We start from the raw sequence: 26,677 nt of genomic DNA, 5'->3' as shown, positions 1-26,677 counted from the left end.
ATGTTTTGATAAAACTTTGTCCATGATAAATTTACATCATGGTTTTGGTCACATCAGCATTTGCTTGGCCACCTTTGATCGTAACTGAGAGCAGCAGATGTGTCTGTGTTTGGGAGGAAGCTTTTGGGGTGTTGCTCACAGGGGATGGCACAGCAGCCTCAGGGCTCTGCTCAGAGCCAAAAGCTTTGGTTCCTCCACACCCCCTGTGGCCTCCTGGCTGCAGGCAGGGCATTGCTGGGTTTCCATCCAGTGCTGAGGGAGGATTGACTGACCTGGTGGCCAGAGGAGCAGCTCAGGGGGCTGCTGGGGCTGGGCTTGGAGCTGCAGTGGGGCTCTAGAAAAAGCTTTTCTGCAGGTGAGATTGCTGCCCTGCACCCACACAGGGGCTTCTGTTGCTTTTGTCAAGGCCATTTGGAAAAGCTGTGCCTGTCTTGAATATCCCCAGGCTCCTTCCTGTAGGGCTCCACTTGGGCTGTTCCTAAATGTTGCACTCAGTTTTGAGAAGGAGTTTTCCTCTCTCAGGGCCCTGTGTTGTTGCTGTGGCTGCCCCTGGATCCCCGGGGGTGCCCAGGCCAGCCTGGATGGGGTTTGGAGCAGCTGGGACAGGGAAAGGTGTCCCTGCCATGGCAGGGGTGGCACTGGATGGGATTTGATCCTTCAAGCCAAACCATTCCAGGGATTCTCTTGGAGTGTTCCTACTTGGGGCCCTGTGCTGGTCCCTCCTGGGCAGATACAGAGCTCACATCCCTGGCCTGTGTCTGCTTTATTTTATACACTGGGAGTTGACATCTCCCTTCCAGTGCCTTGAACTGCTTTCCCTTGATTTCCCCAGTTTTTGTCTGCTACAATAAGAGTTGTCTCTGTTTCTAGGAAGAAACAAACATTTTACATTTGTCAGTGGAGAGAATAAGGAAAGGGGGAGACATAGAGGATTCAGTTTTGGGAAGCTGAAAACTCCCCTTGGTGTAATTTTATTTGACCTGGTGCATTTTGGAATTTCAGGCTTTGGCTGTATCAGTTCAATTACAGAATTTCAGATTCTGTCCTGATGCAGTAGAGCAGTGGGTGTTTATACACACACAGGGGTGTGCAGCACAAACCCTGGGTGCTGTCACCTCCACTCCTTTGTACAATTTACCTGTATAAAGGTTTATACAGGTTTATACACACACAGGGGTGTGCAGCACAGACCCCTGGGTGCTGTCACCTCCACTCCTGTGTACAATTACCTGTGTGCAGAATTGCTTCATGTGTGTGCAGGGATTCATTTACCTGCAGGGAGTGAGATCAGTTCTTAGCCAGCTCCAGGCACTCAGGATCCATGGATTGTAATTCTGCCCTGAAAACTTTGGGACAGTTAAAGCTGAGGTGACACTGGAAGCTCACTCTGGCTGCAGAGTGTGGCAGAGCCTCCCCTTTGCCCAGGGGGTTTGGCTGGAATTTTTAGGAAGAAATGTTGTTCTACATCAACAGTGCCAGAGAGGAGCAGGGCTTGCAGGGAAATGAAACGTGCCAGCAGCTTTTCAATTACCTTGCAGTTCTCTGGGGACTGCAGGTACCTCCCAGCCCTGCTGATTGAGGCCAGATGTGTGGCAGATGTTGTTCCCTGGCAGCTCTGTGTGTGCCTTGGAGCCGCTCGTGTCGCTCACACTCGGGGCTGTCCTCGGGCTGCCCTTTGTGGGGGCAGAGCAGCTGTGGGGTCTGCTTGCCCTGTGCACAGGAGGTGGGGAGGGTCCCCTTTCCTGGCAGCCTGGCAGCCCTGCACTGTGCTGAGGGCTCTGCAGCCCCTCCTGGCAGCAGCAGCCCCAGCAGGTGCCTCCCCAGGGTGTCCCTGCACACAGCCTGGCTCTGAGTGTGTGAGCAGGACCTTGGCTCCATCCTGGAGTTCATTTACGTGGGGAGAGCTGGGAAAGGGAGGATGTGAAGTCACAGGGAACTCAATAGAGGAACTGAAAGAATCCATTCCTGAGGATGGTGATGATGAAGAGGAGGCTGATTCCTGATTGCTGGGATTTGGGATGGAAGCAGCACAGAGGTTGATTTTTGAACTTAGAACACTCTCTAGTGAGGGCAGAAGGTTTTGCAGAGCTGGATGAAGGCTGGACTGTGCAGACAGAGCAATCCCTGGCCTGGCATCTGCTGCTGCTCAGTGAAACCCCAGCAGAGCCATTCTCCATTTATCATCCAGGAAATCCCTGTGCTCAGCAATCAGGACATCCCACCGACTTCCAGATGTTGTAACTTTGTTTTTCCACCACTGGGATCTTCTTGTGATCCTTGAGCTCCCCCTCAGCAGCTGCAGTGCCCTGGAGTCTCTGTAGTGCAGGGACAGCAGGGATGTGCTGCCAGGGCCTGCCCAGGGAATTATTTCTGCTCACTTCTCCATCATGAGGGTGGGCAGGCCCTGGCACCCCCAGGCTGCCCCTGGATCCCTGGCAGTGCCCCAGGCAGGCTCAGAGCCACTGGGACAGGGGAAGGGTCCCTGCCACGGCAGGGCTGGCACTGGGTGGGCTCTGAGCTCCCTGTGGATCCCACAGAGGTTCAGTTCTGTAATGAATGAGAGGAAGGGAGCAGAGCAGGGAGGGCAGGTGAGGTTGTGCAGCATGCCCAGGTTTGCCCATGGTTTTGCCTGGACAGATTGGCAAAGGGAATGGGAAATTTGGTTACACTGGTGAGAGCAGATCTCTCTGGAGGGATGGGCTCAGTCCTCAGCTGATTCCTGCAAAGCTGCAACCCTGCAGAGATCACAGCCTGCACTGACTGCGTGTAGTTTGAAATGAGTGCTGGAGGGGCAGGCCTCATTTTGCCTTACTGATATCCAAATAATTCCACATATTTTCCACCTGGAGCCTTCAGCCTGCCTGTGGCTTTGGGAGCCCTTGGCACACATTGCTGTTTGTGTTTCATTAAAGGGATTTTCACTCTGCTCCGTGGCCAGAGCAGCTGTGGGTGTTGTTGGCTTTCCAGAGCAAAATGAAGGATGAGTTCCCTTCTACCTTTGCTGGTGTTTTCAGACACTTTCACAATGAAACAAAGTGTTTATCCAGCTTAAACGTCCCTCTTCATATTATTCCTCCAAATAATGTTTACAGAAAGCCCAGGCAGCTGCTTCATTCCGTGCAGGGAACATCCCAAGGGAGCAGGGAGCCCAGAGCAGTGAGATTAGTGAGGGTCCCTGTGGGTCAGCCTGGAGCAGAGGGCTGGGGCAGCCAGGAGAGGAACCAGGGCCTGGGGCTGCTGCAGGAGAGCTGGGACTGGGCTGGGACTGGGCTGGGACTGGGCTGGGACTGAGCTGGGACTGGGACTGGGACTGGGCTGGGACTGGGCTGGGACTGGACTGGGACTGGGGCTGGGATTGGGGCTGGGACTGGGCTGGGACTGGGCTGGGACTGAGCTGGGACTGGGGCTGGGATTGGGGCTGGGACTGGGCTGGGACTGGGCTGGGACTGAGCTGGGACTGGACTGGGACTGGGGCTGGGATTGGGGCTGGGACTGGGCTGGGACTGAGCTGGGACTGGACTGGGACTGGGGCTGGGATTGGGGCTGGGACTGGGCTGGGACTGGGCTGGGACTGAGCTGGGACTGGACTGGGACTGGGGCTGGGATTGGGGCTGGGACTGGGCTGGGATAGAGCGGGGACTGAGCTGGGATAGAGCTGGGACTGGGCTGGGACTGGGCTGGGGCTGGGCTGGGGCTGGGACTGAGCTGGGATTGGGCTTCTGCTGGGTTTGGCTGAGCCCAGCAGGCAGTGGGCAGTGCCAGAGGGAGGATGAGCTGATGTTCCTGGGAGGATGAGGATGAGGATGAGCTGATGTTCCTGGGAGGATGAGGATGAGCTGATGTTCCTGGGAGGATGAGGATGAGGATGAGCTGATGTTCCTGGGAGGATGAGCAGCTCCTGGACTCAGCCTGCAGAGGGAATTTCCCCTCAGAGCAAGCCCAGCTTTATTTAAGCAGCAGAAATGCTGCTGCTGCCTGAGCAGTGCCAGCCACAGGAAGGAACCTTTAAAAACCCCAACAACTCAACAAAACCCAACTGTTTGTAGGACATGGCTGATCCTGACTCTGCACTCCATTAAACAGCCTCTTGTAACATCTGGCCTTCCAGAGCACATAAAAATGTTTTCCTTCTGGCAGCAGTTTTTATGGAGATGTAATAATATACGGAGGTTTTTATTAAAAAAAAAAAATCTATTTTCAGATTCTGCTCCTTAAGCAGAGCTGGGCCTGCCCAGGTGTGAGGAGGCAGGCAGGGAGCCCGTGGCAGTGCCTGCCCCTCTGCCCCAGACTGGGGCACTTTGCTGAGGGTTCCAGCTCCCCATGGGTGTGTTTGTGTGGGTCAGGTCTGCACTGTCCCTGCAGTGCTGCAGGACCCTTCTCCAGGCAGTGTCTCCATTCCATGGAACAGTCTGAAGGCAGAATGAAACGTCCTGCTGCTCCTTCTCCCCCTCTCCCAGGTTCTCCTTTGCCTTCAGGGGTCCAGTTAAATTACTCGCTTCCCCAAGCCTGTTCCAGCCTTGGCTTATTAGAACAAACCCGTGGCTGGCCCAGGTTTTAAACTGTGCCCTGAGGGAGGGATAGGAGCAGATGGATGAGAGAATTCAGTGGGATTAGTGAAACCCTTTGAAGAGTGTTCTTCCCGCTGCATTTGTCTCCCAGTTTTGTTTTCTTGCTGTCTCAGCAAATCCTGCTGAGGTTCCTGATGTTCACAGTTCAGCACTTGGCTGTGTCCTGGCCACAGGGGCTGGGCAGGATGGACTGACTGAGCACACTGAGGAAACCCAGAGCAGCACAGGAATATTTCTGTGTCTGTGCCCTGACCCCCAGGGCAGCACTGACTCTGACCCTCATCCATGGAGAAAGTTTCCCAGACTTCAAGGTAGACTGGAATCCACAAAAGTGTGAAATAGATTATAGAGAGCAGTGCAGGTGTATCACTGGGTGAGAAATTGAGGTTTTGGGGTTTTTATTGTGTTGTGGATGGCAGCAAGATGGAGGGCACAGGGTGCTGTCCTGGGTTTCTTCTTCCTCCTTCTCCATGGGTTTGGGTGGCATTTTGTAATTGGGCAGAAAAGTCCCCATTGTGGGCTCTGTGGGATCAGTTATTGGGTTAAAAGAGAAAATAATCCAGGTGTCAGCTCTTAATTGGATGGTTTAGTCTTAAAAGCCCTTGTACCAAGAGATTGTTGGCCATTTTGTGCCTTCTAATGAAGAGCTGCCCAACTCACAGTACTGAGACTGTTTCACTGATCAGAAATTATAATAAACACCTGAGTGTGAACATGAATTACTGACCCAAGTGCCTTCAGTGCAGAGGCAGGGAAGCCCAGCACTGGTGCCCCCAGAGCACACAGGCCATGGCAGGGCAGGGCTGGGGCTCCGTCAGGCACAGCCAGAGGGAACCAAGGGGATGCAGCAGCTGCAGCTCCCAGTGCTGCTGTTGGGCTGGGAGAGCTCAGCTGCCTCAGAGCTGGCTCCTGCACTGGGGCTGTGCTGTCTCTGCACTGCTGAGTTGTCCCAGCTCTGAATTTCCCCTGCCAAGGACACCTGGCTGTCCTGTGGTGGGGAGGGGGTGCCTCTTGTGGCCCTCTCTGCAGCAGGGGCTCTTTCCATTCCTGGCTTTCCATTCCCCACATCTCCCCTGCCAGCCTGTGCCTGTGGTGGCTGCTGGGGTTTCTCAGCCCCTTCTGCTGTGTGTGCACGTGGGGCAGGGGGTGATTCCCCTGTCCCTGCCCTGCCCTGCCCAGGTGCCTGTGCTGGATGGATCTGTGCTTTCCTTTGCAGATGGAGAAGGATGAGACCGTGAGTGACTCCTCCCCACACATAGCCAACATCGGCCGCTTGGTAGAGGTGAGTGCGGCTTCTCTGCCCACAGCTGCTCCCATCCTTGAGTTTTGTTACTAATAACTTGGTGATTCCTGTTGTTGCTGGGTGTGTGGTGGCTCAGTGCTGCTCCTTCCATCCCCCCCAGCTGTCTGTGGGTACAAAGCCACCCCACAGCTGCCCCTTGGCTCCTGCTCAGCCCTGCAGTGCTGAGAGAATGGGTGTTCCCTTCCTGAGCACCAGTGAACAACTTCCTGCCCTCACATTTGCTTTTGCAGCCACTTCTGGGGGGAATTATTTCTAACAGGTTGCTACAGCACTGTCCCTTGGGCTGAAGGTTCAGTGTGTGTCACGTGCTTATGAATCCCCCTGGAACTGGTTTAGTTTTGGGTTTTGTGGCAGCTCTCAGCCCTGAAGCTCAGCACAGGGAGTGCTGAGAGCTGCTCACAGGGTGCAGCACCATTTGCTGTTTCACTGCCCTGTCCTGGCTGAGGGTGTTCCAGATTTCCTTCATTGTTATGGCCAAGAAAGGAGGAAATTCTCAATTTTGATGCATTTATAAGGAACTGGGAAATTAAAGAAAGGCAGCTGCTTCTTTTTTAATCCCTTTTTAAAATTGTTTGCTTGAGTGAAAGCCATGAAAAAAAAGCTGCTTTGTTACAAGATCTCTCTCAGAGCTTGTAAAGAACAAGTCAAGGATTCCGAGTCACCCTGAGCACAGAGCTCTGGGTTATCCTGGAGGACTGGCCGGGCTCCTGCAGCTGTGCAGGGCCGGGGCAGGCTGGGCTGCTGCATTTCCCTCTGCAGAGCTGGGCAGAAGCTGCCCTCTGGTGGTGCTCGGAGCTCCCATTGCTGGGGAGAGCAGCACAGCCCTGAGGGGTTTGCTGGGCCCCGGGACCAGGGAGGAGTTGAGAATCTGACTCCATGTTCTTAGAAGGCTAATTCATTATTATATGATATATGATATGATATATTATATACTATATTATTACATTGTAATTATATTATATTATATTAATTATATTATATTATATTATATTATATTATATTATATTATATTATATTATATTATATTATATTATATTATATTATATTTATCATATATCATATTATATTGTGTTATATTGTATTGTATTATATGCTAAAACTATACTAAATAATAGAAAAAGGATACAGACAGAAGGTTACAAAGAATGATCATGAAAACTCATGACTGCTTCCAGAGTCCCACCGCAGCTGGCTGGGATTGGTCATTAATTCAAAACAATTCACATGAAACCAATCAAACAAGCACCTGTTGGATGAACAATCTCCAACCACATTCCAAAGCAGCAAAACACAGGAGAAGCAATCAGATCATTGTTATTTTCATTTTTCTCTGAGGCTTCTCAGCTCCCCAGGAGAAGGAATCCTGGCAAAGGGATTTTTCAGGAAATGTGGCAGTGAGAGATCCCCAGTGCTGGGATGGGAGCAGGGGCTGGGCCAGGGCTCTGTGGGCTCTGAGGGCTGGGATTGCTCAGAGTGACCCCGGGGCTGCAGCAGCCCTGCAGACAGAAATCTGAGGGCACTGAAGAGCTGCTGTGCTGTTTTCTTTTCCAGGACATGGAAAACAAAATCAGAAGTACACTGAATGAGATTTATTTTGGAAAGACAAAGGACATCGTGAATGGGCTGAGGTAAGGGACCTGCAGTGGCTGGGGACCCTTTGCATCCCTGCAGGTTTTCCCCTCCCTGGGCTCTGGGACAGTTGTTGTTGTGTTTTTGTTGTGTGGAGTTCAGGGAACTCTTCTGTTGCAGAAATCTGAAGCAATGTTTTAATCCCTTGTTTCCTCACCAGGAGCCAAACAGCCCAACTAACACTTGTATTTCTGGATTATTTTTCATTTGTTTTATTCTTCACAGTCCTTAAATTCTGTCTTCTCTTTCTACTGTCCTTAAAAATAGTCCCAGAATTAAGTCATGACATGAGTGGTTTGTGGTATTTAGAGTTTGTTTTAAATTCTGTCGTTCTCTCAACACCACTGGCCAAAATACAGTGTATGAGAAGAGATTAAATTCCCTGTGCCTTTCTGTGGGGAAACTGTGCTGTGCTGTTCAGCCCCTGCTCATTCCTGGACAGGAACTGGACATGGAAATCCCAAGCTGGTGATTCTTATGCTCACAGAGGAAATCAAATCACTGTGATGCCAAATCACTTCATTCCAAAGTACAGAGAGAGCTCCCAGCACAGTGTGGTAATGTAGAATAACCAAAGGGCACAAATAAATAGGGCTCTGCTCTTCCCTCACACACTGAGATGTGGAAGAAGAGAGAAGAATGGTGTTAATTCATTATTGGTGCTGCTGTAGGGGCAGAGCAGGAGCTGTGGGAAGGTTCTGGGCTCTGCCCCAAGCCCAGGTCAGACCAGCCTCAGTTTCCTTTGTGCTGAGCAGGGTTTAGCCAGGAAGCTTTAATGACACCAGAGGGAATCTGTGATGGAGCCTTTCTCTTGTGAGTGTTGCCTGGAGCTGCTGTGGTTGATCTCTGCTGTGTCCCCACCCCTCAGTCCTGGCCCTGTGTGCAGGAGCCCCCCGAGCCCCTCCAGCCTGTCCTGCTCCTTCTCTCCTGTGTGTGTGTCCCCTTCTCCTCCCTGCAGCTTCCCAGGCCCCAGCTCTGTGTTACCAAGTTCTTCTGACTGTTCTTTTCCCTGTTTGCTCCCTGGTTTCCCACTGCTCTCTGTAGATCTATCGATGCTATTCCTGACAACCAAAAGTATAAGCAGTTGCAGAGGGAACTTTCTCAAGTGTTGACCCAGCGCCAGATCTACATCCAGCCTGATAACTAAACCAATCCAGGTACCCCTGCTGCCTGTGAGGTGTGAGCCAGCACTAAACCAGGACTCACCAGCCCAGCCCCTGCATGGTAACGGGAAGAACTAACCCCTAATCCCACAGGGAGCAGCCAGCCCGGCCTCCTGGGGCTGCCTCAGTGCTGGGCTCTGTTTTCAGTGTTTTCTCCTCCCTCATGGAATCCTCCTGGGGCTGCCTCAGTGCTGGGCTCTGTTTTCAGTGTTTTCTCCTCCCTCATGGAATCCTCATGCTCGGAACTGGGGCAGGATTTCCCACTTTGGCCTCTGGCTTGGGAGCAGGAAAGGAGCACGTGGAGTGCTGTGGGATTGGGCTGATTCCATCCAGCATTCCCAGGCCTCTCTCCCTTGGGCACCAGCAGTTTTTACACCTGTGGTATTCCACTTCCATGAAGAAATTCCCTGTAATCCCAGTGTGCTCCCTGCAGAGTGAAATCCTGGGAGTGTCACCGTTTGGAAATAAAAAGATTCTGGTTCTTGCCATGAGTTCAGAGTAAAGGTGTGCTCACCCACACACCTTCCCGTGAGCCTGCTGGGTTTGAGCTGCCCTGGAGCTCAGTCCTGCTCAGGCTCACTCGGCCATGGGCAGCCTCCCCTGCTCGTGCTGTGCTCGTTGCTCTGGAGCTCTGAGGGTCAGGGCAGTGACTAACCTGAGCCTCCTTAACCTTCCACTCCCATTCCTAACAGATCCAGATGTTCTTTCATCTGACAAAGGGGGAAACTCACTATTTGTTGGTAGTGGCCAAGAACCACTTCTTCAGCCTGTGACAAATGCAAATATAAATGTATATGGTTTTATTAAAGCAGCAGAAGTCTCCAGAGACAAGAGAATGGAAATACTGTTACAAAAATGGTTGGAAAATCACCACCACAAAGAGCAGCCTTGTTTACAGGAGACAGCAACCAGGGAAAAGGAGGTTGCTCTGAATCACAGAATCCCAGACTGGTTTGGGTTGGAAGGGCCCTTAAAGCCCATCCAGTTCCAGCCCCTGCCATGGGCAGGGACACCTTCCACTCTCCCAGGTGCTGTAAAGGCTGTGAAATGTGATTTAGGTGGGGAGAAATCCTGCCCAACTGCATCCTACCACTTCTCTGTGGTGGCCACTCTGGAAAAGTTTGGTCCTGGATAGAACCCATTCTATCAATTTATTTAAGAGGCGCCTTTTTAAAAGTGGAAATTTCTCATTGTCTTATTGAAATCAGAGGTTCCCCCACAGGCATCTCCCAGGGCAGCGATCCCAGGTGATTCCTGACAGGTGGAGCTGTTCCTGTACTTCAGGCAAAGGGAATCCCTGCAATAACCCTGTGCCAGTGTCTCTGTTCTTCTTCAGCTGCTTTGATCACTCATTCCTTGGGGAAGGTACAAACAAGGCAGATTTGAGAGCAGAAGCTCCAGCTGCCATTTCCAGCGGTGCAGAGGCTGCTGTGGGTTCTGGGGTGGCCCTGGGGGATCAGAAGGGTCAGAGCTGCCCAGCCTGGCCCCTCTCTGGCTGGGGCTGGGTTCTCTGGGGGCAGCAGGAGCTGTGACCCCGTGGCTGTGTGGGATGCTGGGCTCTGCAGGCTGGGACAGAACCCTGGGACTCTGCTGCGGCAGCCGGGGCTGAGCGGAGCTGCTGGGGCAGCCTTGGGTGCCTTCCTTCCCAGAGTGAGTTTGGCTTTGTGTTCCCAGTGCTCATTTCATCTCTGCTTCCCAGCAGGAGAGCTGAGCCTGGCTCAGGGGCTTCTCCTTCCTCCTGACTCCAGCTCTGCTCCCAGCCCTGCCCTGCCTCTGACCCCCTGTCCTTCCTCCCGCAGGTCTGTGCAGACTTTTGCAGACAAATCAAAACAAGAAGCTCTTAAAAACGACCTGGTGGAGGCTTTGAAGAGGAAGCAGCAAAGTTAAAGTCCTGTCAGTGCTAACCAGCCATGCCATGCACTCGTTAGATTCCTTTCCTAGAGAATCATCCCTGCCCTTTTCTGTTGGTCACGTCACGATTTGCATCCAATACTCTCCATGCAGCGCCATCCTCTCCCCATGAATAAAGCTGTACAAACTTTTTCAGTCTCTGAGGCCTACTTTGCACCACATTTTAGTATTAAACCTTAGGCTATGTTCCTGTAGAAGTCCATGTATTATTTTTTTTTTCTCCTCCCCCCTTTCCCACCCTCCCCCATTTATATGCATCACCACAGATCACTGTCTGTCTTTTCCTCCCTCACCCCCTCCTGCCTTTTGTTACATTGGTGTAAAAAATGTAAAACAAAAATTTATTAAATACTGTGGTGTGTGAAAGAGGAAGAACTGGAAAAACAAAAAAAATGAAAAAAAAAAAGAAAAATAATCTATTCCACGTATGTTTGGGGGCTGGGCACAGGGGCTGGCTGGAGGGAGGGAGGGAAGAGAGGCTGTTCTGGGGGTTGTACAATACTGAGTAACCCAGATGTGCAGGAGATGGTGATTTCGAGACCTGCTGAAAGTTCTGCTCTTCTATAGCCTGGTTCCAAGGCGCTTTTCTGTCAATTTTTATGGAATGCAAAAGGGGTTTTTGTTTTGATTTTTTGTTTTTTTTGTAAAGCTTAAATTGAATCTACATCTGATACTTGAGCCTCCATACTAAAAAATGGAAAAAAATAAAAGGAAAAAAAAAAGACTAAAACAATAAAAACAACAAAAAAAAAAAATCCCAGGAAGATGTTTGTGTGATCGTGTCCTCTTTGTTTCTCTTTCCCTCCTTGTGGGGTTCTTGGGGTTTGGTTTTTTGTCCCACTCCAGAAATGTTTGTGTGGAAGGGGGTGTGATGTCCCCTTCCACATGATGTTTATATTTATATATAAGTGTAAATATAAACAAATTCTTGCTTATGGCAGAGATTTTTTGCCCAGGTTTAGGAAAAGCCAATATGTGATAATTACTCAGTGTTGTGAGTGGCAGAGATGAGGGATTTGCTCATGGTTTGGATTACAACAGGATCTGAATTGTTCTACAGGACAGGAAATGCTGCTGCTTCAGGATAACGTGAGCAGCCCCTGTGCCTGTGAATCTGGAGGGGCAGAATTGTGAATTCTTTTCTATTGCCAGAGCAAAACCATCCTGCAAACCCACTTTCAGTTTCAGCCAACTGAGTTACCTTGCTGCACTTTCTTGCTTTGGTTTTCAGTAATGTATATATAAATGTGGATAATTGGAAAAAGAATTAAAGGGGAGAAGTCTTACAAATTTCCTCAACACAGGACCCACATTTTGTTGTCCATCCTATGCAGCTGCCTGAGATAAAGGCTGTTTGCAAAGAGAGATGTGGGAAATGTGAGGTTTGCTGACTCTTGAGCAGGCCCATAGAAGTGCTTGAAGTTTGAAGTGAAAATGCCCTGAAATGTCTGAAATCCTGCAGCAAACTGTTCCTGAATTTTGGAGGAATCTTTGGAAAAGTGCCATCTTCCTAGACTCTATCAGTCTCCTGGGGAACAATTTGGCCCTAAAACAGGAACAGCCCCTAACCCCAACACACGTGCTGGGGTGCAGGGTGGGTTTCTGGGATCCCAGCACCCAGCAGGGCATCCCCACCCAGAGCTCTCTCCCACCTGCCAGGTTTAGGAACTGGCTCACCTTTGGTCCAAGCTCATCCCCAGGAGCTGTGAATCAACCCAGTAAAAACTCACTCACTTGTTTCCAAGGGCTCAGAGAGTGTAAAATCCATTTCCTTTCTGAAGACAGCTGGGTCAGCCCCAAGAACTGCCCAGTTTGTGTTTCCATGAAGCTGCAGCTGCAGCTTGGGGGGCACTGAGCAGCTGAAATCCCATTTATGTGAGATCCATGGATTGGTGTCCTCAGTGTGAGGACAAGGCAGAGGAACTTCCTTGGGAAGGACAAATGGCATGGACTGGCTGAGCAATCATAAATTAATGATAAAGCCAAAAGGGACACAATGCTGGATATCAGGAAGGGAGCTGGAGGGGAAAGGGAAGCAAAAGGAAGAGCTGATAGGAACTGCAGGAAAAGGAAAGCTCTGGTTTTCACAAGCTGTGAATGTTTTCCTGAAGGATCTCCAATCTTTGGTTGCTTTTCCTCATTTTCCCAGGGAGAATGAGCTGCTCGTCCCCAGCAGAGGAGCTCAGCCCACAGAGGGAGCCGGGCTACAGCTCCACTGTCTCCTGCTGGGCACGCAGCTCCTCCCAGCCCTGCCCAGCCCAGCCTGCTGACCTTCCCTGCTCCAGGAGGGAGCACTGGCTGAGCTCAGGGCCCCCAGAGGGGATAAACCCACCAGTGTTGCAGATAAACTCATCAGTGTTGCAGACAGACTCAACAGGTTGAGGATGAATTCATCAGAATGAGGATAAACTCATCAGACTGAGGATAAATTTGTCAGGTTGATAAATTCATCAAGGATAGAGGGCAGGAATTGAAAAGCAGAGTGAGCAGCTCTGCTCTTCTGCTGGGGAACAGCAAAGGAGCAACTTCCCCAAGGAATGCATGCAATTAAAACATGGGTGAGGCAAAAAATGAGAAGTCAGAGATGTGGGACTGTGAGACTCATTAGGAAAGAGGCAGGAGCTGCCAAGTAAAGCAGCAAAATGAAACCAAGGCAGGCAGGTGAGGAAAGATGTGTTTTATAGATGGGTGAGCCATGCTAATTAAAACAGGTGAGGACTGAAGACTTTGGTTCTGCTGCTCCTTCCCCACTGGATGCAGCCCTGTGTGTCTGCAGAAGGAGCTGAGGGGCAGCTGTGAGGCCACAGGGCTGTGTCTGTGGCAGGTCAGTCACTCTGTCCCCTCCCCACGTTTTCCAGCACCAGGGAAGCTCCAGATCAGCCCTGGCAGACACAGCAGTGCCCAGGCTCAGCTGTGGGGCACTGCAGCAGCAAGGAGCAGCTGAGGTATCCAAAAATTCCCTTTTATCCTGAAAGCATCATTGGTATGCAAGAGGCACCAGGTGTCCCAGCAGCATCCTCTGCCACAGCCTTGGCAGCACAACGTGTCACCCAAGGCTCAGGGCCTCTTCTGCCAGGAGCCACCAGGATGGAGGGGCTGCTCTGGCCAGCCCCAAGGCACGTGCCTTCCTCATGTGCATCCTCCTCCTCCTCTCCGTGCAGGGCAGGTCCCTCTGTCAGCTCTCTGGGCTCTCCTCTGGCTCCCCCAGCAGAGCCCCCCTCTCCTCGAGGCTGCCAGGCCGTCCTTTCCTGTAGGCCAGGAACTGGAAGGAGATCTGGGGAGAGGTCAAGGCTCTGCACACTCACAGGGGGAGCTGGGGATGCTCTGGGGGTCAGCACCCCGAGATTGTGCCAGGAGAGGAGGGAGCAGCACAGGGAGCTCAGTGCAAAGCAGGGGCTGAGCATTTCCCAGCCAGAGCAGCAGCACAGATCCCTGAGGAGCAGCAGCACAGACCCCTGAGGGAGCAGCAGCACAGATCCCCAAGGAGCAGCAGCACAGATCCCCAGGAGGAGCAGCACAGATCCCTGAGGAGCAGCAGCACAGATCCCTGAGGAGCAGCAGCACAGATCCCTAAGGAGCAGCAGCACAGATCCCCAGGAGGAGCAGCACAGATCCCTGAGGAGCAGCAGCACAGATCCCTAAGGAGCAGCAGCACAGATCCCTAAGGAGCAGCAGCACAGATCCCCCCAAGGAGGAGCAGCAGCACAGATCCCTGAGGGAGCAGCAGCACAGATCCCTGAGGAGCAGCAGCACAGATCCCCGAGGAGCAGCAGCACAGATCCCTGAGGAGCAGCAGCACAGATCCCCGAGGAGCAGCAGCACAGATCCCTGAGGAGCAGCAGCACAGATCCCCCCAAGGAGCAGCAGCACAGATCCCTCAGGGAGCAGCAGCACAGATCCCCAGGGAGCAGCAGCACAGATCCCTGAGGGAGCAGCAGCACAGATCCCTGAGGAGCAGCAGCACAGATCCCTAAGGAGCAGCAGCACAGATCCCTGAGGAGCAGCAGCACAGATCCCTGAGGGAGCAGCAGCACAGATCCCCAAGGAGCAGCAGCACAGATCCCTCAGGGAGCAGCAGCACAGATCCCTCAGGGAGCAGCAGCACAGATCCCCAAGGAGCAGCAGCACAGATCCCCAGGGAGCAGCAGCACAGATCCCTGAGGGAGCAGCAGCACAGATCCCTGAGGAGCAGCAGCACAGATCCCTAAGGAGCAGCAGCACAGATCCCTGAGGAGCAGCAGCACAGATCCCTGAGGGAGCAGCAGCACAGATCCCTCAGGGAGCAGCAGCACAGATCCCTCAGGGAGCAGCAGCACAGATCCCTGAGGAGCAGCAGCACAGATCCCTGAGGAGAAGCAGCACAGATCCCTGAGGAGCAGCAGCACAGATCCCTGAGGAGCAGCAGCACAGATCCCCAGGAGCAGCAGCACAGATCCCTGAGGGAGCAGCAGCACAGATCCCTGAGGGAGCAGCAGCACAGATCCCCCCAGGGAGCAGCAGCACAGATCCCATGGGAGCAGCAGCACAGATCCCCAGGGAGCAGCAGCACAGATCCCTGAGGGAGCAGCAGCACAGATCCCTAAAGAGCAGCAGCACAGATCCCTGAGGGAGCAGCACAGATCCCCCCAAGGAGCAGCAGCACAGATCCCTAAAGAGCAGCAGCACAGATCCCCAGGGAGCAGCAGCACAGATCCCTGAGGAAGCAGCAGCACAGATCCCCAGGGAGCAGCAGCACAGATCCCCAGGAGCAGCAGCACAGATCCCCCCAAGGAGCAGCAGCACAGATCCCTGAGGAGCAGCAGCACAGATCCCCAAGGAGCAGCAGCACAGATCCCTAAGGAGCAGCAGCACAGATCCCTGAGGAGCAGCAGCACAGATCCCTGAGGAGCAGCAGCACAGATCCCTAAGGAGCAGCAGCACAGATCCCTAAGGAGCAGCAGCACAGATCCCTGAGGAGCAGCAGCACAGATCCCTAAGGAGCTGCAGCACAGATCCCTGAGGAGCAGCAGCACAGATCCCTAAGGAGCTGCAGCACAGATCCCTGAGGGAGCAGCACAGATCCCTGAGGAGCAGCAGCACAGATCCCTGAGGAGCAGCAGCACAGATCCCTCAGGGAGCAGCAGCACAGATCCCTGAGGAGCAGCAGCACAGATCCCCAGGGAGCAGCAGCACAGATCCCTAAGGAGCAGCAGCACAGATCCCCAGGGAGCAGCAGCACAGATCCCTGAGGAGCAGCAGCACAGATCCCTGAGGAGCAGCAGCACAGATCCCCCCAAGGAGCAGCAGCACAGATCCCCAGGGAGCAGCAGCACAGATCCCTAAGGAGCAGCAGCACAGATCCCTGAGGAGCAGCAGCACAGATCCCTCAGGGAGCAGCAGCACAGATCCCTGAGGAGCAGCAGCACAGATCCCATGGGAGCAGCAGCACAGATCCCTGAGGAGGAGCAGCACAGATCCCATGGGAGCAGCAGCACAGATCCCCAGGGAGCAGCAGCACAGATCCCCAGGAGCAGCAGCACAGATCCCCAGGGAGCAGCAGCACAGATCCCTGAGGAGCAGCAGCACAGATCCCAGGGAGCAGCAGCACAGATCCCTGAGGAGCAGCAGCACAGATCCCCAGGGAGCAGCAGCACAGATCCCTGAGGAGCAGCAGCACAGATCCCTGAGGAGCAGCAGCACAGATCCCCAGGGAGCAGCAGCACAGATCCCCCCAAGGAGCAGCAGCACAGATCCCTGAGGAGCAGTAGCACAGATCCCTGAGGAGCAGCAGCACAGATCCCTGAGGAGCAGCAGCACAGATCCACACCACCCTCAGCACCACCCTCCCTCCTGCCCAGCCCTAAATCCCACTCCCTGCAGGATGGATCCAGCCAGGGGAAAGGATACAGCCACATCCAGGGCCAGCACGCCCAGGCTGCCCACCAGCCAGGGCAGGTGGTGCAGGATGTAATCACCTTGGCCCTGGCCTGGCTCTGGGTTCTTCAGGAGCACACTGAGCCCATACAGGGAATTGCCCAGCATCACCAGGGCAAAGAGAGAGTAGGACACCCCACTGGTGGATTTCCTCTTGTACTGGGAAAAGAGGGAGAGGAGAGGAGCTTGGGTGCAGCTCTCCTAAATCTCTCCACAACTATTAATTTAATCATGCTATTAATCATGCTCACCCCAGCAGTAAAAAAGAGAAGTGGTGACTCAGTGCTGGGAGTCTTTTAGTTCCCCTTTGGCTTGTAAATTAGACAAAATGAAAGCCCCACCCTCAAAATATTGCTAGGTTAAAGGGAGGGGAGAAAAATAAATACAAATAAGTGGTCCCTTATGGAATGATCAGAGATGGGGCCTGGGACCTTGGAGCAGAGAGGAGAAAGGAGAACTTCCCCCAGGGAGAAAGGAGAGTCCCCAGCCCCCAGGGAGGGACGGGTGAGGAGCCCCAGGCTGGGCACTCACGTTGGTGCAGATCTGGGGCACTCGGGAGCACAGGTAGAGCACGGAGGAGACGGAGCCGATGGTAAATCCGATGATTTCAGTCCTGGAGAAAGGCTGCAAGGCAGGGGCGGGGACGGGGACAGGGACAGCCCCCGTGCTCAGAGCCCAGCACGGCCACTCCCACCCCCTCCTCTGACAGCCCCTGATAATTACAGCTGCTAATTAACATTTCACCGTGCCACAGGAAAACACCCAGGGCAGACTGTTATAACGGGAATTGGGTTTATTTGCTTTGCTCAGAATTGTGAATTCTTTTCTATTGCCAGAGCAAAACTATTCTACAAACCCACTTTCAGTTTCAGCCAGCTGAGTTACCTTGCTGCACTTTCTTGCTTTGGTTTTCAGTAATGTATATATAAATGTGGATAATTGGAAAAAGAATTAAAGGGGAGAAATCTTACAAATTTCCTCAACACAGGAACCACATTTGTTGGAGACTGTCTATCCTATGCAGCTGCCTGAGATAAAGGCTGTTTGCAAAGAGAGATGAGGGAAATGTGAGGTTTGCTGACTCTTGGGCAGGCCCATAGAAGTGCTTGAAGTTTGAAGTGAAAATGCCCTGAAATGTCTGAAATCCTGCAGCAAACTGTTCCTGAATTTTGGAGGAATCTTTGGAAAAGTGCCATCTTCCCAGACTCTATCAGTCTCCTGGAGAACAATTTGGCCCTAAAACAGGAACAGCCCCTAACCCCAACACACGTGCTGGGGTGCAGGGTGGGTTTCTGGGATCCCAGCACCCAGCAGGGCATCCCCACCCAGAGCTCTCTCCCACCTGCCAGGTTTAGGAACTGGCTCACCTTTGGTCCAAGCTCATCCCCAGGAGCTGACAGCAGAGATCTCCCTTTGAAAGCCCCTGGAGCCTCGGGGCTGGCACTGCCCAGGAGGGAGAGGCTGGGCAGGGCCCCCACGGAGAGGAACACGAAGGCTGCATTGATGGGAGCAGGGACTGCAGAGAGCAAACAGAGCCTGCTCAGGGAGAGCCCAGCAACCCCAACAGCCCCGTGGCTGCCAGGACCCTCCTGGGCTGAAGAAACCTCCAAGCTCCCCCTTAGCAAGGGACTGAGCCACCTCTGATCTCTCCCTTATCTCACCAGGGGATGGGGCAGTGGCTGCTGTGGGTGCTGGTGTGATTTATCTGCCAGGGATGTGCCCAATTTGTGCCTTATCAGGGAGCAAACTGCTCCTATCTCGGTTTCTTTGGGTTTAGGGCTCTATAGAATCATCCCCACTAGAAGATTTCACTGTCTTAAATTCACTCTCAAATCCTTGCCAGAGCAGGGATTCATACTCCTAAACCTAGCAACAAATAAGCCCTGCCCTGGATTATTTGTTAGTAGCAATTTATTATTTTTCAGTAAATTTTAGTGATTATTTTCAAGCTCCCCAGCTTAACAAAACCATGTATCTGATGGGTCAGATACCAACTGGCAATAACTTTATATGTCTTTACTAAGTTAAACAATCACCCCAGTCCCAAGGAGCCTGTTTGAGGTTCAGCAGTGATGGAAAGGGGATTTTCTCTGTGTGTTTAAACCCTGCAAGAACTGCTCAGATTCCCTTTTCACTCCAGTTGAACAGACAGGAACCTCCCTGTCAAGGCAGGAGCACTGACCCTGCAACAGTGGGAAAACTTCCCCATTCCCTTCCAGCACTGCCCGAGTCAGGAGTTCTGTGATTCCCAGCTCTGAGGTGGAATCACCACGTAACTGAGGGGGATTTATTTGTTTCTGTGCCCCCTGAGGCTCAGGGGGGGTTGTTTGCAGCCTGGACACTGTGGGTGGGTGGGGGTTGCAGGGCCTGCAGAAGCCCCAGGCCCAGCCTGTAGGGGTTTGTTGGCTTTGCCTCTCCTAGGGGCTCAAATTATCCAAGGAGAAAAAGAAAAATAAAACCAAACCACCAACCCAGCAAGCAACAAGAGGCATCATCTGCTGACTGTGCCTGGAATCTCCCAGGCTCCCAGAGAATCCCCCCTCCCACAGACCCCACCCTGTGCCCCAACTCACAGGCTCTGCCCCTGTTCTTCACCCGGTAGTAGCAGTACAGGGACAGCATGGCCAGGTCTGCCAGCACGTAGTAAATGGCTGTGTACACCTGTGGGGAGGGGAGGGGACAGGCTGGGGACAGCCACGGGGAGCTGGGGGCTCCCACAGGGCTGCTCCCTGCCCTCCTGGGGTCCCTGGGGGAGAGGGGGGTGTCCTGGGGTGAAGGGAGAAACCCAGTGAGAGAAGGGGGTCCTGGGGTGGAGGGAGCAACTCCAGAGGGAGGGAAAGGAGGAACTCGGGGGTGAAGAAGGGAGCATCCCTGGGAGAGAAGGGAAAACACCAAGAGGGGAAGAAGGGAGCATCCCGGGGAGGAACGAGGGAGCATCCCTGGGAGAGAAGGGAAAACACCAAGAGGGGGAAAAGGGAGCATCCCCATGGGGGAAGGAAGGAGGGAGCATCCCTGGGGAGGAAGGAGGGAGCAACCCCAGGGAGAGAAGGGAAAACACCAAGAAGGGAAGAAGGGAGCATCCCTGGGGAGGAAAAAGGGAGCATCCCTGTGAGAGAAAGGAAAACACCAAGAGGTGGAAAAGGGAGCATCCCTGGGAGGAAGGAGGGAGCATCCCCAGGGAGAGAAGGGAAAACACCAAGAGGGGAAGGAGGGAGCATCCCCACAGGGCAAGGACGGAGCATCCCTGGGAGAGAATGGACCACACCCGGGGGGAAAAGGGAGAAAGTCGAGGATGAGAGAGGGGAGCATTTCTAGGGGGCAGAGGGAGCATCCCCGGCAGTTTTGGCTCTGCTCTGGATACAGCAGCTGCCAGCCCCTCCCTCCTCCCTGGAGCTGGGCTGTTTGTACCAGCTGCCCCGGTACCTGCAGGGGCAGCTGATCGGCCAGGAAGGAGCCGATGAGGTTGAGGAGGTCTCCGCCCAGCCATCCCAGCAGGAAATAGATGGAGAGAGCCTGGTCCATGATGCCCGTTCGGCAGGCCTGGTAGAACTGCCTGCAGGGCATTGGGCAGGGGAACAAACATCACCTCAGAGCGCTACCTGGGAGCCATGCCCAGGATTCTGCGCATCCCAAAGCAGTCATGGGAGGAAAAGCAAGGTCACACGCTGCCCTGGCCCCAGGGACAACAACTGAGCCCCACTGAGAGCCCTGTGGGAGGAGCAGGAGGATGATCCCAGCTGCAGGATCCTCCCCTCCGGTTGCGAAAGAGCCGTGACTCCTCATGTGCCTGTCTGCCACCCCTGTGTCAGCACTTCCAAGCACCCCAGGGCTCCTGGGGACGGGACATTCCTCCCGCAGCGTGACCTGTCCTGCCGGCCCTGCACGTGCCTGACGTGGGACATTCGGGCACGGCGACAACACCGCGGCCACCGCGGGGCTCTGGGGCTGCGCTGCTCCGGGGCTGTGCTCCCCTCACCCTGCCGAGCCCTCGCTGCTTGTGCCGCGGGGATTCGATGATTGTGGCACCTTGTGCTTGCCAGAGGGTGTCTGCCATCCCCGGGAAGGGCTGCCCGGAATGTGGGGGCGATACTCGGGGATTTGGGAGCGGCACTCGGGGATTTGGGAGCCATACCCATAAATTCGGGAGCAATTCCCCATAAATTCGGGAGTGGTCCCCATAAATTCGAGAGTGATACTCAGGGATTTGGGGGCGGTACCCAGGGGATTCGGGAGCCTTACTCAGGGATTTGAGAGCGATACCCAGGGGATTTGGGAGCGGTCCCCATAAATTCGAGAGTGATACTCAGGGATTTGGGAGCGGTCCCCATAAATTCGAGAGTGATACTCAGGGATTTGGGAGCGGTACCCAGGGGATTCGGGTGCCTTAATCAGGGATTTGAGAGCGGTCCCCAGAAATTCGGGAGCGGCACTCAGGGATTCGGGACTGATACTCAGGGATTTGGGAGCGGTCCCCGGGGATTCGGGAGCAGTAGTCGGGGATTTGGGAGCAGTCTCGATAAATTCGGGAGCAGTATCCAAGGGTTTGGGAGCGGCAACCATAAATTCGGGAGCGGTCCCATAAATTCGGGACTGATACTCAGGGATTTGGGAGCGATACCCAGGGGATTCGGGAGCCTTACCCTGGGATTTGAGAGCGGTCCCCATAAATTCGGGGGAGGTACTCAGGGATTCGGGAGCGGCACCCGTAAATTCGGGAGCGGTTCCCAAGAAATTCGGGAGCGCCACCCATAAATTCGAGAGTGACACTCAGGGATTTGAGAGCAGTCCCCATAAATTCGGGAGCGGTACTCGGGGTTTTGGGAGCGGTACTCACGGGAAGGCTGCGGCGATGAAGCAGCCGATGGAGCCCAGCCCCAGGACGATGCTGGCGACATCCCGGCTGTCCTGGGCACACTCATGGAACACATCCATGATCCAGCGGGAGCCGTTGGGACAATCGGAGAGATTCCCCGAGGGGAGACCCCTCCAGCGCCGCGCAGCCATGGAACTGCCGGGATAACGCCGGGGAAAAGGGAATAACACAGGGAAAATTTAATAACAATGGGGAACGAAAGATCTGCGGGAGGGACAGGTCTGGGGATGCTCCGGGTACTGGCTCATGTTGGAAAAATGCATCGTTAGTGGATAATTCACCTTTATTGGGTTTGCTGCCAGCATGGCAGCGTCTGGCCTCAAAGGAGAAACAGAAGAAATGAAAGAAGAAGAAAAAGAAGAAAGGGGGGAAAAGGAGGAAAAGAAGGGGGGAAGGGGAAAAAATAGTAATAAAAAGGAAACAAAAAAAAAAGAAAAGAAAAAATGAAAGGAAAAAAAGGAAGAAAAAAAAAAGAAGCAGAAGAAAAGGAGAAGTGAAAAAAAGTGGGGGGAGAATAAATAAAAGAAGCTGAAATCCCAACCTGCCCCGCAGCACCGGCACTCGCCTCTTCACCGACGCGGTTCGAAACTGTATTTTTCCTTGAAAACCCACTCTTTTTGAAACTTGGGCTGTTTTTCTTTGCGAATCCACAACTCCTCAGACACCCGCCGTGTTTCCTTCGCCGCTGTCCCAGACCCTCCCAGTTTCCTTCGCTGCTCTCTCAAACCCTGCCGGGTTTCCTTTAGCGCTGTCCCAGACCCGCCGCTCCTCTGCCGCTTTCTCAGGAACTTGCCGCACACCGGCAATTTTTCACAGTGTGAAATCAGCGAGCCTTTTCACAAAGTTGCTGCATTTCCCCGCGGTTTCCCAGCCCTGCCTTTCCCAAAGTTGCTGTTTTCCCCCGATCTCGGTTAGCCCGGTCCCGGCCCCGCCGTGTGAGGGGCCGGGCGGGGCGGGGCCGCGCAGGCGCCATGGCGGTGCGGGCGGTGCGGGTGGCCCGGGCAGCGATGGCGGCGGTGGCGGGCGGCGGGGCCCGGCCCGCGGTGGTGCTGGGCGCGATGGAGATGGGCCGGCGAGCCGGGCCCGAGGCGAGCGCCGAGCTGCTCCGCGCCTTCCTGCGCCGCCGGTACCGCCTCGTCGACACCGCCTTCATGTACGCAGGCGGAGAGTCCGAGCGCATCCTGGGCACGCTGCTGGCCGGCGGCACCGAGCCCGGTAGGGCGGCGGAGGGCGGGCTGCCCTCGGGGGAGAGGGGCTGCCCTGAGGACAGGGGGCTGCTGTGCCAGGCTGACACTGTCCTTGAGGAGAAGGGACTTTGCCAGGACTCCTTCTGTGAGGGGAGGGGTCTTTGCTGAGGAGAAGGGATTTCCCTGAGGAGAGGGGACTTGCTGGGAACCGTTCCCTGAGGAGAGGGTCCTCCTTTGAGGAGAGGGGCTCATCTCTTCTGCCAGGCTGGCACTGTCCTTGAGGAGACGAGGCTTGCCCAGGACTCGTTCCCTGAGGAGCAGGGTCTTCCCTGTTAGGCTGTGCCCTCCCTGAGGAGATGGGACTTCCCTGTGTCTTCCCTGTCAGGCTGTGCCCTCCTTGAGGAGATGGCGCTTCCCTGGGCAAGGAGAAAGAGAAGGGTCTTCCCTGCCAGTCTGAGGCGTTCCCAGCGACAAGGGCACTCCCCAGAGTCCATTCCCTGAGGAGAAGGATCTTCCCTGCCCGGCTGACTCCCTCTTCAAGGAAAATGGACTTCTCCCAGGCCCATTCCCTTAGGACATGGATTTTCCCTGCTGATGCCATGCCTGAGGGGAAGGGACCCCCAGACCCTGAGGAGCAGACTTTCCCTGCCTGGGGCAGATCCTCAGTCCCTGCAGAGAAGAGGCCCCTCTGCCAGGCTGATGGGATTCCTGAGCAAAGGCTCCTTCCCTGAAACCCCTCAAACACTTATGTCACTTATCCCCACTCCCCTCCTCAAGGTGGAAAGATCCTTGCTCATTCCTCCTCTCTCTGCCAGTGGAAGTGGCCACCAAGGCCAACCCGTGGGACGGGAAGACGCTGAAGGCGGAGAGCGTGCGCTCCCAGCTGGACACGTCCCTGGAGAGGCTGCAGAGGAAGAGTGTGGAGCTCTTCTACCTCCATGCTCCTGACCACGGCACCCCGGTGGAGGAAACCCTGCGTGCCTGCAACGAGCTGCACAAAGAGGTGAAGTGCAGAGTCCAAGGCTGGACAATCCTTGATTCCCTCCTTCCCACTGCTTTTTTTAAACCAGGGCTGCTTGTTGTGCCCGTCTGCAGCTCTGGGTTTGTGCAGCTCTGAGAAGGGGAGCAGAGCTGAGCAGCCACTGTTCTTTGTGTGCTCACGTGGTGCACTTTGTTCCCAAGAGCTCTTGGAACATCTGGACTTTGCTTCCAGCCCTGTTAACAGTCTGGGTTAAGATTAGTGCTGGTAATGGGTAAAGAATTCCTGAGTTTTGTTAATCTGGTTATATCATTTAAATTAGAAGGTGTGAATTCCAAATGAACAGAAAATGGGGAATATTTTTGTCATGTCTTAATAATTCATGGTCTGTCAAAAAAGGTGGACAGGAATTAACCCTTCTGGACTAAAATTTGTGTCCTTTTTACTGTACCCATCTTGTGCTGTCTGGGTCCAGATGAACTTTGAAACACTGGCTGTGAATTCCCTTTTATTCCTCTGCAGGGGAAGTTTAAAGAGCTTGGCCTGTCAAACTACGCCTCATGGGAGGTGGCAGAAATCTGCACCATCTGCAAGTACAACAACTGGGTGATGCCAACTGTGTACCAGGTGAGGGAGCAGGGAGGCTTGGATCTGGGCTCCCCAAATCTGGCCCCAGTGTGTCAGATATAAACACAGAAGGAATCTGCTGCAGTTAGTCTGGGAAGTCACAGAGTCACTGAGGTTGGGAACGACCTCCAGTCCCAGCTGTGCCCAGTGCCCACATTGTCACCCAACCCAGAGCTCTGAGTGCCACATCCAGGCCTGCCTTTGACACCTCCAGGGGTGGGGACTCCAACACCTCCCTGGGCAGCCCCTTCAAGGCCTGAGCACCCTTTCAGTGAGGAAGTTCAGGAAGCTGAGCGAGGTCACTGCTCAGGAACAGCTCAGTGTGTTCATTGCTGGAGCCAGCGACTCCCCTACCATGGAACTTCAATCATTGGCAGCCCTTCAGCGAGTCTGTTCCTAAACAAATCATCACCTGGTGTGACCTGAGGCCGCTCTCTGGGGTGGGCATTGCCAGGGAAGGGTGGGAAGGGGCAGCTGCTGTGCCCTGAGCTCTGTGTGAGGCCTCTCCCACCCCGTGCAGGGAATGTACAACGCGACCACGCGCCAGGTGGAGGCCGAGCTGTTCCCCTGCCTCAGGCACTTCGGGCTGCGCTTCTACGCCTACAACCCACTGGCAGGTACAGGGCCAAGGCTTGGGACAGACAGAGCTCTGAGGAGTGGGGGCTCTGCAGAGCCAGCCCAACCCCGAATCTGCTGCTCCCTTCCCTCCCAGGGGGGCTCCTCACCGGCAAGTACAAGTACGAGGACAAGGACACGCGCCAGCCCACCGGCAGGTTTTTTGGGAACGACTGGGCTCAGGCCTACAGGGACAGGTATGTCCCGAGCTGACAGACAAACAGCAGTGGCTGCATGAAAAAAACACTCTGATAGTCAGCTGAGAGGGAGCAGAATTGACCAAAGCTTGGGGTTGTGTCAGCACACGTGGTTGGGGCTGTGGTGTGTGACTGAGCTCTGCAGGGTGGGCTTTAGGCTCGGCTTCCTCACAGCTCCCAAGGGAGACTGCAGAAGTCCTCAGAGGCTACAAAGAGTTGTATGAGGCTTCTGAAAGCCTTTTGATTGGAATATAGATGTACCACTGAGTGGAGATCCCAAGGGCAGTTACAATGATTTTTTTTTGGCAGGTACTGGAAAAAACACAATTTTGAGGGAATTGCACTGGTAGAAAAAGCTCTGAAAGACGCTTATGGCTCCACTGCACCCAGCCTGGCCTCTGCTGCTCTGCGCTGGCTCTACCACCACTCCAAACTGCAGGTGAGAGCTTGGCTGGGCACTGCTGCCATGACCCACAAACAGGGAAATTTCAGCATAGGTGTCTTTTAATCCCAGGGCATTGTGGCATTCCAGAGTGAATATTGCTGTACAGACCCTGCCGGGCGGCGGGAGTGAGGCAGCTCTGCCTTTTCCCCTGTGGTCAGAACTGGAAGCTTCAAGTGGAAGATTTTAGGTGCCAATTCCTGGGGTCTTGGCTTCCCTGCAAGGAGAGGACTCACCTTTCACTGGACTAGGAACCTCATGCTTAGAATTCCTGATGTTCCTCAAATGTTCCTGTAGCCCATCATAAAGTAGATTTGGCAGCTTCTGAGGATTTGGGGTGCCTTGGGCATGTCCTGGCCTAGTGAGCAGAATTTGTGGTGTCAGTTGCTTAATTCCATCAGAGCACCCCAAGGAGATGGGTGAGATCAGCTCCAAAACCCCACCCCTGGTTCCTGAGTGGGTTAATCAGAGCTGTTTCCACTGGAAAGGGAAGGCATTCTGCAGAAATCTGGGGGCTTTACTCAGCCTTTGAACAACAGCACAAGGACAGAAGGAGTTCTAGCCCCAGCCCAACAAGGACAAAGGTGTCCCTCAGTTTTCTCCAGCCCCAAATGCAGCTCTGTGTGTAGCAGTGTCCCTCAGGAATCCCAGCTGCACAGCAAACCCCAGCCTGGCCCTGCTGTACCTTTCTTCAGGAGTTCTTTAGTGGAAAGAAATGCTTTGTTTGGCCCACGGTACTCGGGAGATGAACTTCCTTTTGGGATCAGCAACCGTTGCCATGTGTTCCCAGGGTTCTCTCGGAGATGCAGTGATCATTGGCATGTCCAACATGGAGCAGCTGGAGCAGAACCTCAACTACAGCGAGGAGGGGCCCCTGCTGCCGGCCGTGGTGCAGGCGTTCGACCAGGCCTGGAACCTGAGCGCCCACGACTGCCCCAACTACTTCCGCTAGGGAGGGAGGGTGGCACACCTGGCACAGGCTCAGGCCAGCTCCTGCCCACCCTGCCCTCCCACCCACGGCTGGAGGGCTCTGGGGGTTTCCTGAATCAGTGAAGCTTTGTAGGATCCACGCCCGTGCCTTCTCCTCCCTGGCAGCCCCTCACTCGGCTCCCCCAGCACAGCCCGTGATTCAGGATGCAGCTGATCAGGAAAATGAACACCTGAACGAGGTGAAGCCCCTGTTCTGCTTTAATGTGAAATCTTAAATGATTACATAGAAGAATAAAATCTCTTTCTAGTGCACAACGCATCTCTGACCTGTGCCTGGAAC

The 26,677-nt window shown here is 54.1% G+C and overlaps 3 protein-coding genes across 6 annotated transcripts in view; 2 read left to right on the top strand and 1 right to left on the bottom strand.

Annotated features, from left to right (window-relative positions):
- CAPZB (capping actin protein of muscle Z-line subunit beta) overlaps window positions 1-10,989 on the top strand; it is a 77,746-nt gene extending 66,757 nt beyond the window's left edge. For 2 of the 3 annotated variants that reach the window (XM_074558748.1, XM_074558746.1), the window contains exons 7-10: window positions 5,785-5,850; window positions 7,423-7,499; window positions 8,545-8,657; window positions 10,463-10,989. In XM_074558748.1, the coding sequence (XP_074414849.1) occupies window positions 5,785-5,850; window positions 7,423-7,499; window positions 8,545-8,647 (246 nt within the window). In that variant the 3' untranslated portion in view covers window positions 8,648-8,657; window positions 10,463-10,989. The remainder of the gene's footprint in view (window positions 1-5,784; window positions 5,851-7,422; window positions 7,500-8,544; window positions 8,658-10,462) is intronic. The other variant, XM_074558747.1, reaches the window with a different exon arrangement.
- Window positions 10,990-11,093: 104 nt separating this feature from the next.
- On the bottom strand, window positions 11,094-22,311 carry SLC66A1 (solute carrier family 66 member 1). Of its 2 annotated transcripts, none has more exons than XM_074558743.1 (8): window positions 21,902-22,311; window positions 21,322-21,495; window positions 19,911-20,040; window positions 19,061-19,148; window positions 17,855-18,003; window positions 17,019-17,111; window positions 16,461-16,646; window positions 11,094-13,848 (listed from the first exon to the last, which is right to left on the bottom strand). In XM_074558743.1, exons 2-8 carry the CDS (start codon window positions 21,489-21,491, stop codon window positions 13,750-13,752), a joined length of 915 nt encoding a protein of 304 aa, XP_074414844.1. In that variant the 5' UTR covers window positions 21,492-21,495; window positions 21,902-22,311; the 3' UTR covers window positions 11,094-13,749. The 2 variants fall into 2 exon arrangements, with proteins under 2 accessions (XP_074414844.1, XP_074414843.1); XM_074558742.1 differs by having other exon boundaries at window positions 21,322-21,510; window positions 21,903-22,311.
- AKR7A2 (aldo-keto reductase family 7 member A2) lies at window positions 22,312-26,656 on the top strand. Its single transcript, XM_074558741.1, has 7 exons — window positions 22,312-22,575; window positions 23,363-23,550; window positions 24,049-24,153; window positions 24,674-24,770; window positions 24,866-24,965; window positions 25,275-25,404; window positions 26,198-26,656. The coding sequence occupies exons 1-7, from the start codon at window positions 22,332-22,334 to the stop codon at window positions 26,357-26,359; spliced, it is 1,026 nt and encodes a 341-aa protein (XP_074414842.1). The 5' UTR covers window positions 22,312-22,331; the 3' UTR covers window positions 26,360-26,656.
- The last annotated feature ends 21 nt before the right edge of the window (window positions 26,657-26,677 follow it).

The sequence above is a fragment of the Zonotrichia albicollis genome, chromosome 25 (assembly GCF_047830755.1).
Source record: "Zonotrichia albicollis isolate bZonAlb1 chromosome 25, bZonAlb1.hap1, whole genome shotgun sequence".
NCBI classification, from domain to species: Eukaryota; Metazoa; Chordata; class Aves; order Passeriformes; family Passerellidae; genus Zonotrichia; species Zonotrichia albicollis.
The sequence above is the reverse complement of the archived record's forward strand: the minus strand, read 5'-3'. Positions and strand labels throughout refer to the sequence as shown.

Coding starts and splice junctions, on each gene's coding strand:
- SLC66A1 (XM_074558743.1), bottom strand. CDS start 21,491: ATGGCTGCGCGGCGCTGGAGGGGTCTCCCCTCGGGGAATCTCTCCGAT. Junction 18,004..19,060: donor GAAGAACAGGGGCAGAGCCT/GTGAGTTGGGGC, acceptor TGCTCTCTGCAG/TCCCTGCTCCCATCAATGCA. Junction 16,647..17,018: donor TGCCCCAGATCTGCACCAAC/GTGAGTGCCCAG, acceptor CTCTTTTCCCAG/TACAAGAGGAAATCCACCAG.
- AKR7A2 (XM_074558741.1), top strand. CDS start 22,332: ATGGCGGTGCGGGCGGTGCGGGTGGCCCGGGCAGCGATGGCGGCGGTG. Junction 22,576..23,362: donor GGCCGGCGGCACCGAGCCCG/GTAGGGCGGCGG, acceptor TCTCTCTGCCAG/TGGAAGTGGCCACCAAGGCC. Junction 23,551..24,048: donor GCAACGAGCTGCACAAAGAG/GTGAAGTGCAGA, acceptor ATTCCTCTGCAG/GGGAAGTTTAAAGAGCTTGG.